The sequence below is a fragment of the Abramis brama genome (assembly GCF_963993115.1).
Source record: "Abramis brama genome assembly, chromosome: 3".
Classification (NCBI taxonomy): Eukaryota; Metazoa; Chordata; class Actinopteri; order Cypriniformes; family Leuciscidae; genus Abramis; species Abramis brama.
In genome coordinates, this window is record NC_139965.1 from 27,844,265 (window position 1) to 27,859,721 (window position 15,457).

The 15,457-nt window shown below is 36.9% G+C and overlaps 1 protein-coding gene across 12 annotated transcripts in view; it reads left to right on the forward strand.

The window, feature by feature from the left end:
• fhod1 (formin homology 2 domain containing 1) overlaps positions 1-15,457 on the forward strand; it is a 48,744-nt gene that overhangs the window by 18,119 nt on the left and 15,168 nt on the right. For 4 of the 12 annotated variants that reach the window (XM_084107361.1, XM_084107369.1, XM_084107366.1 and 1 more), the window contains exons 4-13: positions 7,034-7,101; positions 7,990-8,095; positions 8,486-8,580; positions 9,434-9,545; positions 10,191-10,285; positions 10,386-10,529; positions 11,721-11,910; positions 12,076-12,247; positions 14,478-14,582; positions 14,724-14,750. In XM_084107361.1, the coding sequence (XP_083963487.1) occupies positions 7,034-7,101; positions 7,990-8,095; positions 8,486-8,580; positions 9,434-9,545; positions 10,191-10,285; positions 10,386-10,529; positions 11,721-11,910; positions 12,076-12,247; positions 14,478-14,582; positions 14,724-14,750 (1,114 nt within the window). The remainder of the gene's footprint in view (positions 1-7,033; positions 7,102-7,989; positions 8,096-8,485; positions 8,581-9,433; positions 9,546-10,190; positions 10,286-10,385; positions 10,530-11,720; positions 11,911-12,075; positions 12,248-14,477; positions 14,583-14,723; positions 14,751-15,457) is intronic. The other 8 variants (XM_084107365.1, XM_084107370.1, XM_084107367.1 and 5 more) reach the window with 2 other exon arrangements.

Consider the following 15,457-nt stretch of genomic DNA (forward strand, 5'->3'; position numbering starts at 1 on the left):
AGGGAAACTGCCTAAAGCTGAAGCAAGTCGCTTTGGATAAAATGTCTGCCAAATGCATAAATTAATGTAAATGTAAACTGTTATGTTTGCATGCTAAGTAAAAAAACATGGAACCATTAAGCAAATCATGTCAAACTGAAAAACATTTAACAGTGTTTAAGCTTATCTTCAGTCAGTATAAGGATATTTGTGCCTTTTCTTTCCACCCTCTCGCTTTGTGTAAGGTGCCAGGCACACTTGGCTGTTGTCACAAGTTCATTAATGGGGTCAATCCTTATCACCAACTTAATGTATTGGCAGCAGTGACAGAATTATTTCATGCTGTGGTGCTCTTGGCTCAACATTCACAGCAGCCCTTTGACCAAATAAGTTCTGTAAATAGGGCTTTTTATTAGTAGAACATGTGCCGTGTTATTTTAAAGAGATGAGAACATTATGGACGCAACGAAATATTTAGTCCCCAGACTATCCCTCTCTCTCTATATACTAGTTAGTGGTTACACTCATGACCTTTCTTGTGTGTTTTTATGTCTGATCACACCTGGCGTCAGTTTTAAGTCATTAGCGTTTCATCCACTGGATTTAGGGCATGCACGTTGTTGCTCTTATAACCGAGGCCAAGATCCCTACTGCAATAAGTGGGTTTTGAAGTCACAGAAGGCAGTGAGTGATAAAGATCTGTTCATGTGAACTTAAGTGGACACAGATACCCAACAACAGCACAGTTCTTTGGCTGGTGGACAAAAAGGGCATTGCGCAAAATACTTATTTACAGAGCTCTAAGCTTAACACATGATGTTGATAATGTGACGGTTGAATCAGCTGGGTAAAAGTATCATTTAGCATGCCAGTCACATTTTAATAATGGTAAACTTTCACAGTTTAGGAATCATTGTAATAGTCAGGGATCAGTAACTGTTAAGCACTAAATTTTAAAGTTTAATGAATTTAGGTTGTACTGTAGCAGATGTCTCTTGTTAAACTAAGCATAATTTGCTTTTGTGGTCTCATTTACTGGTGATAATGTCTTGAACATGGTCGTAGATTCTGGGAATAATTTAGATTGCTCTTTTTGGCAATGTGCTCTGCATGTTTTCTATTGATGCAGATCAGAAAAGAGAAAGTGTTTTTCTGGTTTGCCCTTATAAGGCTGTACAGGTTCTGTCTTTTAAATGGATTGCGATCAGGTAACCAAAAGCTATTAAGGGTACGTTTACACGACAAGGATGTGCTAAAAACGGAAACGTTTTTTCTTTGTACAGATGACAACGTTATCAAAACGATCCCCGTTCACACGGATCTGCATTATGCATGTCAGACAAGTAGTTGGCGCTGTCACTTTGGAAAGTACTGTAAAACTACGCGCACATACGCACTCTTTTATTACAGACTTTTGTCTTCTGGGTAAATTTCATCTTCACAAAGCCAGAACACTGTAATCCCAATTTTAGAATGATATAAAGTCCCTTCTTAATTCCTTTAAGAAAATGACAAATTCTTTGAACACACAGTCTTCAAAAACATATCATTCTTGAATCTTTTGTAAGGAAGCTTTAATTTTTCATGAAGACAGAATGTATCGTGTTGATTTTGTGTAATTCTTATAATCACTTGTGATGTCCGTATGCCCCCCCCCCCCCAAACTAAACACGTAATACGTATGCATGACGTCACCGTTTTCACAGATTCACGTTTTCGTAGTTTACACGGAGATTTCAAAAACTTGCACTTTGATGCCCGTTTTCAAAAGTTAGCGTTTTCAGGCCACCAAAACGCTGTAGTCGAGTAAATGAACGACTTTTTTAGTTGAAAACAGCGTCGTGTAAACAGCCCCTAAATGTCTAACCTACGACCTTTTGTTGTGGCACTGCTAAAAGGGACTCTAACTGGTCTTCACGGGCTCATTGAACTCTCCATTGGAAACCTTCACCCCTGTCATTTTTTTAGTCAATTCTTTTGTCCATATGGACATGCAGCAGAAGTTTATTTGGTTAACTGCAGTCAGGATGGCATGTGTAAACCGGTCAAACAGAGAGTTTCTGTACTGCCATTGTTTTGATCTGCAGTGTTAACCTTTGACCTGCCCTGGGATGGAAGCCTTTTCAGTTGTTCAGGTTTAGTTTACACTCCCACTGATGTTATAAAACATAATCTTCACGGCAACTAAGACTGAATATGTGGCATCTTTGTGTCTGTTGCTTTAAAAACATCCTGTTTGGATGCCTAAATCTCTTTCTATTCTGGAATAGAGCAGTATAAGGAACCACCGCTCACAACATATCAACTTTCAGAGGAGCAGGCCCTGAGAAAACATATGAATGGGGGTTAACTGAGGTAGAAGATTATTTCCATAGTCTTGCAATACTGCCACTGAGAATAGCACTGGTGTGTTTGGCAAGAAATGCTGCAGTGGTTTGTCTTCATTTAAATGTCAGGCCTTCAGTAACCTGTTGGGAACATTTTGTTATGCTACATTCATATTATTGAGGTTGATCTTCGTGTTTAACAAGTGCTTAGCCTGATTTGAAAATATAATTAGTATAGCAAAACTATAATGCTGAAGAAGGCGCTTCTGTGGAAGCCAACGTGGTCCATATGATGTATTTACATGAAGCGCTCCCTATCTGATTGCCCAATCGAGGGAACCAAAACGTGCATGCTTGTTTAGTAGTGTTTATGTAATATGGTGGTTTTTATTTTTGGAAAAATAAGTCTCTTATGCTCACCAAGGCTGCATTTATGTTGATCAAAATACAGTAAAAACAGTAATATTTACAAACTAATTTCTAAAAAAAGAATATATTCCTGTGATGGCAAAAACAGTGTCACATGATCCTTCAGAAATCATTCTAATAAGTTGAATTGGTGCTCAAAAAAAATTCTGAAAACAGTTGTGCTGCTTATTTTTCTCTTTTTAAGGATTCATTTTTTATGAATATAAAGTTCAAAAGAACAGAATTTATTTGAAATGTAAATCTTTTGTTACATTTATAAATGTCTTTACTGTTTACATTTGATCAATCAATGTGTCCTTGCTCAAGTGTTAATTTCTTAAATCATACTGACCTCTAACTTTTGAATGGTACACATTTTATTTGCAAATGTTCTATTTTGTTTAACTTTATTTGTTAGGAAAAACGTGCTGAAAATGGTTTCTTGCTCTTCTAAAATACTAAGGCAATTTGTACAAGGAATTTTCATTGTAAAATAAAGTAGGAAAAAATGAAAAACCTCTTTTGCTTTTATCTAGCCTCGATTTCCAGCTGATTGGACCATTATTGAGGATCTAATATTGAGGTGACGTGCAGCATTAGTGCTTTCAGTCAAGTCAAGTCATCTTCATTTATATAGCGCTTTTAACAATGTAGATTGTTTCAAAGCAGCTTTACAGAGATAAGCGTATAATTTAAGGTAACAGAGAATGTTTTGGCTTTAGAGCGGTTCTTTAATAAAGTTATTTTCCAGCTAAAGTTAGTTTTGATTGTTTCGCTTCCATCGCAACGATCATTTGTTATTAAATTAGGGGCCGCCAAGACGACACCATTCTCTCTACACAGACTTTAAACGCGAAAACCTGTGCTAAACGCTGATGGCGGTGTAGACACTGGCCCTGTCCCAAATGGCACACTTATGCGCTTTCAGTCTTGTGGACTTGTGGAATGGCTGCTGTGTGCGCGTGTCCGTTAAGTCCATGAGACCGTAGGGTTTCCCAGGGTGCCGAGTCTGCCGACAGTCATGAAAGTGCGGACTTGTAGAAAGACCGCGAGTGTTTAGGGTGCCATTTGGGACAGGGCCACTGTGAATGATGATCAGTTTATGTCATTGTCTTTGTAAATGTCTGATCCCACTGGCCTAAATTAGTAGTGCTTCGTGTTTTCCGGCTGTTGTGATGTCTGTTGTCTTCCCTTGTCACTCTTCTCACATTTCCGTTTCCGGCCCATAATGGCTTCCTGTGCTGAAACCCTCATACAATGGGCTTGACTCCTGGAGCACCCTTTGTCACAGTGCTGCAGGACAGACAGCCTGACTAATACAACATATCTGGAGGAATTCTTCCCATAATGCTGATCTCATATCTTTGACTCAGGGTAAAGGATGGCCTTTAACAGTTATTGTCTTGATATGTTGGGCTGTATGGTATCACTGTAATATCTTAATCCCAAAGCCCCTGTCTAAATGGTGTTCTTGAACTGATTCTGCTGTGTGAAGATCAGTTATACTAAATCACTACATTTTTGTCTTAAAGTTTAATGTTAGAGACATTGCAAATATCTTGTACTTATTGTCTTGAGTTGGGACAGTCCTGTTAATGCAGAAAAAGAGGTAGAGGCCTTGAGAGAATAATCTCATTCAGTGTGACATGAAGAATGTGCCAAATCACAGTTTCTCTCAAGGATTCTGTGTCCTCTGTCACATTTGGTTTTGTCACTCGCTTATCCTCAGACGAACCTAGAATGATCCGTCCTTGAACCAATAGTGTACAAATTACAAATTATAGATTACTGTTCATCTTGATTAAGGAACACACAGATCCTTTGGTGGTATGTTTGTGTCATTTTATTTTCAGAATATCCCTGTTTTATATATTTCTTAATATTTTGCCCATCTACCCTCACTTATTTTCTTGTGTCATTCTTCATCTCTCTCATGAACACAACTGTGGGAATCTACTGTGATATTCAGCCTCATTGATGTACAGTTTTAGACTGGGAAGTTTATGGTACCACATTTGCTGACAGTGAAATTTTTGGCAGATCTATTACCCTGTATAATAAGAGGTTGAAAATAGTTTATTGAAAGGATATATGCTTGCATGTGAAGAATGTGCAAAGTATATGTTTTTCTTAGTGAGATGTTGAGAAGAGAATATGTGTGCCACAATTTCTCCGTAAAACCATGCTTTCTTCTCTTTTTTGTGTGTGTGTGGCATATGACTTCCTGGCTGCTTGTTGTGACATCCATCCAAGCAGCAGCATCACATTTACATGTGTTCTTCATAAATGCCATATATAAGTGAACAGTTTGTGTTGTGTGAGCAGATGTGTGTTTGGGGACCATCTGTAATGTCTGTGTTCTTTTGACACTGAACTGTGTGTGTGACGTTATCAGTAGCAAGCAGCTGTCAGCGATGGACTGCATCATTCTCCATGCTGTCATGGACTTTACCACTGAGCTCAGATGCCTGGCTCAACACACACACACACACACACACACACACACACACACACACACACACACACACACACACACACACACACACACACACACACACACACACACACACACACACACACACACACACACACACACACACACACACACACACACACACACACACACACACACACACACACACACACACAGTAACTACAACAGAACACATCATAGTGACAGACTTTTGGTCTTTTCGTTGTCAAAACAGATCCTCAAAACATTATTCGAAACCCATGCTTTTGCTAAAAGCCAGAAGCTCTTCATCTGACGTGCTTCATGACATTACATCAAAGGTTCAAGTGGCCAGTAATATTTTATTCTCGTGGGACATTAACTTGGGCACAAAATGTACAAATATTCACTGTTCATGACCAGTCTGTGAATCAAGATGGTATCAATGTTCTCTTGAAACCACTTTTCATGGCTATACCAGACATCTGCCAAGTTGAGAGTTTTATACATTTAATATGAATTTAAAGCTGCTTTACACAACATAGAGCCGCAAGACACTGTTTGTTTGCTGAGTCTTGGACCCTTTTTGAACTGTGAGTTTCAAAAGTTGTGCTGCTTTAGAAAACATTACAAACACTTGTTTACAAATTATGCTATTCCCAGGCATTGAGGAATGACTGTTTATAAAACGTGTCTGCAAATTTTCCAAATGAATAATTGGTGTAGATGGTGAATCAGCAGGTCAATTTATGAAAGGCTGTTTGTAGCATGCGTTGTTTGTGCATCAGCTTGCGTTTGCTATTGAGGAAGATCATGTGTCTGCTGTGCCAATTTCTTTCAGTTCTCACATGCTAACCAATATAAAAACTCTAAAAATTTAATTCCACCTTTCCACCTTTTTGATGGACAAGTTAACCCACATAACGCATTGCTTATGAAGCTGGCTGGAAAAATGTAGAAGGCAAAAGATGACAGCTTTTAAAGAAAATTTATTATAAAATTGTTTTTGATTTACTTTACATTCTATTTGTGATATTTCACCGTTTTGATTACTATACTTTTGCTTCAAAATGTGTAAAATGGTAATAATAAAGAATGAGTTGGTGTGTCAGGGAGTGGACAACAATTTTAAATGCTTATCAAGAAGGCAAATGTTCAGAGTGTTTAATTGTTTTAGTTGAATGTCTATTTTTGTGTCATGACTAACCTGTCAATCCAGTGATATTGTTGTGAAAGGCATTTATATGACTGGAATGACTGTTTACAGGCAGTCAGGGACACCACCTCTCATTTCCTCCTAAATTCCTCAAAATGACTTGCTAATGATATAATTCCTAAGATCTGATGCTTAATAATGACTAGATATAATGACAGACTAGATGAGTGAGATAAGTGCCAGCTGTTGACACTAATGCCTCAGTCATACTGTAGACTTTAATCTTTATGTCAGTAGGTAGGCTAAATGAAGTACAGTAGGTGGCCATTTTCATTGCTGATCCTCAGGTGTGTTAAAGTGCTCCTTGAGAATGTGTCACTGCAATAACAATCTTTGCCTCTTAGGTACAGGTTGTTGCCTTTGTTGATTGACTTATATTATCTCTCTCTCTCTCTCTCTCTCTCTCTCTCTCTCTCTCTCTCTCTCTCTCTCCTCTCTCTCTCTCTCTCTCTCTCTCTCCTCTCCTCTCTCTCTCTCCTCTCTCTCTCTCCCTCTCTCTCTCTCTCTCCTCTCTCTCTCTCTCTCTCTCCTCTCTCTCTCTCTCTCTCTCTCTCTCTCTCTCTCTCCTCTCCCTCTCTCTCTCTCTCTCTCTCTCTCTCTCTCTCTCTCTCTCTCTCTCTCTCTCTCTCTCTCCTCTCCTCTCTCTCATAGAGAAGTTGTATAACTCCCATGGCCCTGAGCTCCGGCGATCCTTGTTTTCTTTAAAGCAACTCTTCCAGGTGAGATCATGTAACATGCACACAACGTGAGAAAAAGTGATATGTGAATGAGTTGGATTAGGCTTGGACAGACTAAAAGAGTGAACTGAATAACTTGATCTCAACCACATATATGTATTAAAGTGGACTTTATGCGTGATCACTTCCGCATTTAGCTGAAAACTGAGCAGAAAATATGATCCTGAGGAAGTATCCCATAACAGGACGACGCAGTATTAATTTATATAATATAAATTAATTATTTAATTTATATAATAGACTAAATGATATGTTTACTTTGGAGGCAGTCATATTTAAACACATTTGCCCGTGTAACGTCACAAGTCCCCCCATATCCAAACGAGCCATTTTTGGAGCTTTGTTAAATAAAATCTTTGTTTATAATTAGGGCAACGTTTTGAGAAATGAAATTTGCAGGATTTTTTAAGGGTACAAAGACATTTTTATATGTCAAAAGATCAAGGCAAATTTGATTTCTCATGTGATGACCCCTTTAACAATACCACAAAGTACTTATAAAGGGCATCTAATGATTTTATGTAATTTAAGAGCATTCTGTCCTCTTTATTATTAGTTATGCAGTTCATAACCTTTAAACACATGATCATGGTTGTAAACAGACAAACATACCATTGTCAAAGCACGTTTATGCAAACATAAATACATCTCTTTTCATCACCAAGGTTACATTTTATTTGATCGAAAATACAGTAAAACATTAACATTGTGAAATATTATTATGTAAATATTATCACATTAATGCATCCTTGCTAAATAAAATGATTAATTTTGTTTAAAAAAAATCTTACTGACCCCACACTTTTTGAATGGTAGTGTATATCATAGTTGTACACAGAAGCAGATTTAATTCTGTTTTATATTGCACAGGATGACAAGGACTTGGTTCCAGAGTTTGTGCTCTCCGAGGGTCTGACATGTTTCATTAAAGTGGGTGCTGAGGCAGATCATAACTACCAGAACTACATCCTCAGAGGTTTGTTCTCATATTACCATTGCTACAAAATACTTCATGCATGTCTGATTAAAAATGTTAGCAGGGTTATTGATGGTTCTGTCACTAGATGTGTGTATGTATTACGGTCCAGAGTTTCTAAAAGAAGCAGCCTATTGTAGAATATGATGTATTGTATTTATTATGCTTGTACACCACGCATAATAAATACAATACATAATAAATACACTTCATCTTCTTGCATGAAGACTTCAAATAGCACAAAGGACTTTTTGGCTAAATAGGCCATCTGTTACAGGAAGTTTATACTGGCTGGAATTAGACCAGCAAACAGGAAAGCTTTAGGACAAATCACTAGATCCTTAAGGGCATGCCGGCGCTGTATGCTAAAATCTGCTGTCCTGTTCCCAGCTCTCAGTCAGATCATGCTGTTTGTGGATGGAATGAACGGTGTTGTAAACCACAACGAGACGGTACAGTGGCTGTACACATTGAGTGGCAGCCTGGTGAGTGATGGCAACACAAACATGCATACCACAGCATCTGTAAATAGATACTGACCACAATACAGTATTAGTTACATTAGGGCTTTATGCATATAAATGCAGCTTGACTCTTTAATACCACAACATGTCAGTCAATTAATAATCAATAGATTAATGTGCAGATGTTGATGATAATCATTTGATTCCTGATCATTGGATTACTTATTGAGCAGATGCTTATCTGCTAAATGATCCAACACAAATTACAAATACATTTCTATAGCTCAAACAGTGCAGCAGTACAACAAGCTCATGGGTTTGTTTCCTAGTTGCTTTGTATTAAAGAGTCCAAATGTGTAAACCAAAAAGGAATGCGCAACAGTCAATTCATCCTAAGGCAATGTAATAATAGCAAAAAATATAAGGTTGGACAAAAATGTACAAGTTAGTGCAGAGATGTAGGTGTGAATCTGGACCAAAATCAAGTTATTCAATCTTCACTTCACTTCACTTCACAATTTCAGGTTTAGGCATGTTTAGAGTTCCCATCATTAAAGTTAAAGTAAAGTACACTTTTGTTTACCGTAATGGATTCAGTCATCTTGAACATCAGTTTGAGGTTATGTCCTTCTATGTGATATCAAAGAGGAAGTGAAAATGAGATGAGAATCACTGAGTAATCTGAAATAAAGCCTGAAACAGACAAACACTAGAGATAAATAACTCAATTAATGTTGGAGATGCAGATGTATTTCATGCTTACACACTATTGTGTGCAGTACTTGGTTGCATTAAACAGATTGATGTTTGATACTGCCATCTTCTGTATGAGGACTGTAAGTGCTGCCTGTTTATAGCCTCTCTGTCTCTTTAGTCTCGGCTGGTTGTGAAGACTGCTCTGAAGTTGCTGATAGTGTTTGTGGAATACACTGAGTCCAACAGTCCACTCCTCATTCAAGCTGTCAACATTGTGGATGGAAAGAGAGGTTAAACATTTAAATCTTCTCTCATAATACTGATTCTCTGAATCCATCATGGGCCATTAAATCCTTTTTCATGTGTGTTATCATAGACTTTTTCTTTCTTTTTATTTTGCTGCTGGCCAAACTTGCAGTAGCAGATTTTACCCTGGCCTGCTAACATTTTCACTGGCTTTGTATTTCAGTAGGTGACTGAAAAAAAATCATTAGACATTAAGTTTCTTTAGAAAAAAATTCAATTCATAACAACTATGATTTCATATACATACTTTTGTGGGAAAACAAAGTCACATAGTACAAAACCATTTTCAGATTTTTTTTTTTTTGTGTGCCAATTTCAACTTAAACTTCCAAGACTATCTCAGGACATTTTATTTGCAAAGTCCTCATCTGTGTTACCAGCTAGATAATTCAACATATTTTGGTCCACATAATTTTTTTCAATGTATCAGAAAAATACAGATGTTTTTGTCTGTGAGACAAAAAGTAAGATGTAATGAATATAGGAAGACCACAATACTGGCCTGTTTGATTGTCAGCTTGCTGAAATGCTCTCACATTGTCCCTTGGCCATCCTTATTGCTGAGCCATTATTACTATTTTGATATAAACTACAGTGTAATATATAATGGCATAATTTGTCTCTTTCAGGTGTGAAGCCTTGGACGTACCTAACAGATATCCTGTCTGCGAAGAATGGATCAGACACAGAGCTGCTCATCTACACCATGACCCTCATCAACAAAGTACTACAACATGGATATACTCATATATATATCAATCTACATCAGTTACAATGCTGCACCTCAATGCTCTTGATGTGAATGTATTAATCTGTCCTCTCAGACTCTGGCAGCGCTTCCAGATCAGGACTCATTTTATGATGTGACCGACTGTTTGGAGCAGCTAGGAATGGAAGGCATCATCCAGAAACACATGGCTAGCAGTGGCACAGAGGGTGACCTTAAACAGCAGTTCAACATTTATGAAGTAAACTCTCAATGCACCTCATACGCTTCATATGGAGACATATACACTACTGTTTTTTTTTTTTTTAAGAGAAAATATTTTTTATTCAGCAAGGAGACATTAAAATGATCAAAAGTGACAGTAAAGTATAATGTTACAAAATAATTCCATTCCAAATGAATGTTGTTCTTTTGAACTTTCTATTCATCAAAGATTCCTAAAAAATTAATAAGAAATGTTTCTTGAGCAGCAAATCATCATATTAGAATGATTTCTGAAGGATCATGTGACACTGAAGACAGGAATAAATAACATTTTAAAAGTTATTAAAATAAAAAACAGTTATTTTAAATTGTAATTCTATTGCACAATATTTCTGTTATTTCTGTGTTTTGATCATCAATGCTGTCTTGGTGAGCAGAAGTATGGAAGCTTGTTTCCGCCACAGAATAAAACATTTTAAAAGATAATTGCGACTTTTTATCTCACAATTGCGAGTTTACATCTCGCAATTCTGACTTTATTTCTCAGAATTGCGAGATATAAAGTCAGAACTGCGAGATATAAAGTCGCAATTGCGTCTTATAAAGTCAGAATTCTGACTTTTTTTCTCGCAATTGCGACTTTATATCACGCAATTCTGACTTTATAACACATAATTGCGAGTTTATATCACGCAATTCTGACATCTTTTCTCAGAATTGTGAGATATAAAAGTAAAGTCCAATAAGGGGAAAAAAGACGGACTTTTTTTTTTTTTTTTTTTTTTTACCTCAGAATAGTTTATATCTCACAATTCTGACTTTATAACACGCAATTGTGACTTTATATCATGCAATTCTGACTTTATATCTCCCAATTGCGTGTTATAAAGTCAGAATTGCGAGATATAAAGTCAGAATTGCGTGATATAGGCTAAAGTCGCAATTGTGAGAAAAAAAGTCAGAATTCTGATTTTATAAGACGCAATTGCGACTTTATTTCACGCAATTCTGACTTTATTTCTTGCAATTCTGACTTTATATCTCACAATTCTGTGAGATGTAAACTCTAACTAAATAAAAAGTCGCAATTATCTTTTAAAATGTTTTATTCTGTGGCGGAAACAAGCTTCCATACATAAGAGACTTCTTTCAAAAACGTTAAAAACTTTTGATCGAGATTGTAACTCTAAAAATACTGAATGTTTTCTGTGTTTTGTATATTTTGTAGAATGCCCTCAGGAATGAAGATGACGAGATGGATGATGCAGCACCTAACATCCGTAGAGACAGAAGGAAACTGACCCCCAGCGAGCAGGAGGGCAGGAGGAGCCGGCGGTCCTCTTCGCACAGTCTTCCAGATAATTCCTTTCGACCCGCTTCCCCAACCGTATCCGTTTCCTCTAATAGCCCAACACTAGGTATCTTCAATTCAGTCTCTCTCTCCGTCCCCGTTCTTGTACCTTCTGCTGTCCACTGAAGGTGTTTGGCTTGTTTCACACATCCAGTGTCTGTACATCACTGTTTCGGATCCTATATTAACAGATTAGAGCATTAACACTTCACTTGCATTATCGGTGTTTCAGAGGTGATGCGCACAGCCTCCCCTCAGCAGTCAGATTCCTCTAATTCTCCTGTTCCTGGCAGTCCTGTGTTGACCAGCCCCTCTTCTACAACATCTGGCTCCCCAACTCCACCCCTCGCTCAGGTGACTAACGGAGCCGAGACTGTTGCCACCTCTGAGCAGGAAAATAACTTGTGAGTATTAACAGTGTGATGTGTGTTTATGCATTATTACGCATTCATAAACAAATCAATATATGTTTAGTTATACAACACCTTTCAGTAACCAAAAGAGAAAAACAACAGTAAATATGCTCCCAGTGCATAATAATGTTTGTCCACTTTGGGGTAGTATAAGCTAAGCAGACTTGATTTCATCTCTGGCACTTTAGGAAAGAAAAGGTTTAATGAAGGATGATAATAAGGTTTGATTTTTAGTTACACTATTGTCTCAGATGTGAATCCAGTCTGAGAAGGATTGTCCAAAGAAGGCAAAGGTGTGTCTCCCATGGTCTCTCACCCTATAATGCCAATAATTCAAAAACAAACAAAAACATTTCCTTTTTTTTCTTTTTTCTTTTTTCTTTTTTTTTTTGCATGGGTTCATCAAATTGATTAAATTCATGTTCATACTGCAGGAAAAAAGTAGCTTGTGTATCGACTAGTAAATCAATCAGTAACAGCTTTACTATTTTGTATAATTGACAAAAAATAATTTCCACACATACCCACAGCAGTGTTATTTTAGTATTATATACTTAGTATATCATAGTATTTATTGGCTATTTTTATTTTTTCAGTTTTATTTTTAGTAAAACCTGACCCACAGGAATCAAACACTCACATACCTTGTTATTTGACTGACAGAAGGGAATTTTACTGACCAAACCAAACATTCCTTCCATATTTGTTTATTCTTTGGCTGTGTTGGATGGCTGTGTGATCGAGATAAACACACATTCCTGCACTCTTCTGCTCTCTTCTTTATGTAGACATAAAGCTATTAATCACACTCTAATGGTAATACTTGCACAGTTTTTTTTAATGTAATGGTTGTCACACATGATGGAACACTTCATGAGTAAAACCTACCTACTTCATCTACTGTTTGCAGCTTTACTGCACAGGCATTATCAGAGTCTAAAAAGATTTTACACATAGATTGGTCAGTGGTTGATGCAGAACATGGAACATTAGTGGTAAATCAAATATTAATTCTCCAGACTGTGCTGGTAAAGTAAGTCCTTACACAGATTACCTAATTACCTGGATTCATAAGTAGATGCTCATTTTATTTTCTATGTTCTATGAGTCTTATTTAATTACCATGTGCACCCAAGATGCAGCACAAATTAAGTACAGCCACTCAAACAATCCACCATTCTCATTCTTTATAAGACATTTATGTAAACACAATTATTTGTGCATAGAAAATATACTGTTTTGCTTATCCAGACTGATTGGAGCAAAAAAGAAAAGAAAAGTATTTCCATTTGATTGGTAACACAGACCTGCATCATACATGAGTGAACGGCATTACTTTCGCTTAAGAACTTGTACATTTAATTTAACATTTTCATATTGTCAGGTGTTCCATGCAGGGTTTAATAGATGGGGTATGTGAGAAGTTTTGGTTGGCTGCTTTTTTTTTTTCTTCCAGTTTACCCAAGTCACAATAAGACATTTCACTTTGGCCAAATGCAACACTTGAAATAGCACATTGAGTCAACAGTCCTTCCTTGCACATATATGTGGAAAGGGAATGTTTTATTTGGGAAGCTTTCTTCTCTGCGTAGGGCTACAGGAATGTTTTGTAAGGTTGGACAGGATGTGTTTGGTCTTTAAGGTCCTGAACTGGGCACAATTGTTGACTGCCTATCAGCTCTCTTCATCTGAGCTTGTTTTCCTCAAAATGTTTTGCCAGTTTGATGTGTTGTCACTAAGGAACATGGCTAGTCACAAGCACAGTTATTAAATCCAATAACAAAATTTAATTTTAATTTCTTAGATCTTTTTAATGACGTATGCATGTTTTTATATGCATAGTGATGGATAACTAAATTGCATAATGTATAAATAATTATATACAATACATAAAGTTTGCATTATTTCTGAAACATCCATGTGTCATAACTAATCCTTTAGAGTAAGTGTTGGAAACGTTTGTTTAACACTGGTGACCGATCGCTTTTGGTATCCTTAATTTTAACCATTTCTATTCATATGCCGTTTTCCTCCTCTTCTAATTCAGTGCTGCGTTATTTCTCTATGACTCTGGGTGGTGACTGGGACTGTTTTTCTTGCTGATGTTTTGGTCCTGTCAACATATTAACCCTCTGTTTGTCCATGTAACCACCATCACTGTTCCACCTCTTTCTCTCTATTTCTTTTTCTTCCCTCCCACAAATCCTTGGTCATTCACTAGGGGGCGCTCTTTTATGAGTCAGTACATAGCTCACATGGGGATTTCTAGACGGAGGTTAAAAAAGGAGAGGTCAATAACTGAGGAAACCTCAAGCATCTCCAACAGGTCTGTATCACATTTTACATCTCTTCTGCTTTTGAGCCTTTGACTAATTATTTGGTGTTTGTTGAGCTTGTCCTGGCTACTGATCTGATGCCAGTTTAGAGTTCATGTTATACATGAAATAATCTGGATTTTTGATTATAGATCCAGGTGTTCGGTCAGCGGGCCAAGGTAACTTCAACAAATTCATCTCATTTCAAACTTTTCTTAACTAACAATTACATTTTACACCTTTTTTTTTGACAGTTTTTGTCTCACTAGCATTAATATCTGACATTAGACAAGGTACAACACAAACACAAAAAGGTGATCAAGTCGCTACATATAACAATAATACAGAAACGGAGTATGAATATTACATAATAGTACTCTGAACAAATGGAGACGGGGAGGTTTTTGGCAGTGGCAGAAGTGGATTATTGTAGCACACTAGTCCTGAAAGCTGCTCTCTTGAGCAGAACCGCAGAAGAAGCCTCTCACAGTTTTCTGCTCACTGCAGCAATGTTGTCAGCTCGTCTGCGAAATGATAAATAAAGGTTCAATGTGATCCATCTGAAGAAACATCACATGTTAGATTAGCATACTGGTGTTACAGCTGCCCAGTACTGATCGTCATTTATCAGTTTATGAAGTGATACTGATATAATATACAATTATATGAATTAAAAGCATTTGTCAACTTTATTAATAATAATAGTTATAGATGAAGAATTTTTTACAGTACAGCAAGGTTGTTGTTACTTGGTTTATTCATTGATGTCGTCTACTAAAAAAATATATTGTTTACTAGGTTAATGTTAATTTATAAATATACTGTTACCATACACTACCATTCAAAAGTTGTTTTTTTTGGAAGGAAATTAATATTTCTTCAGCAA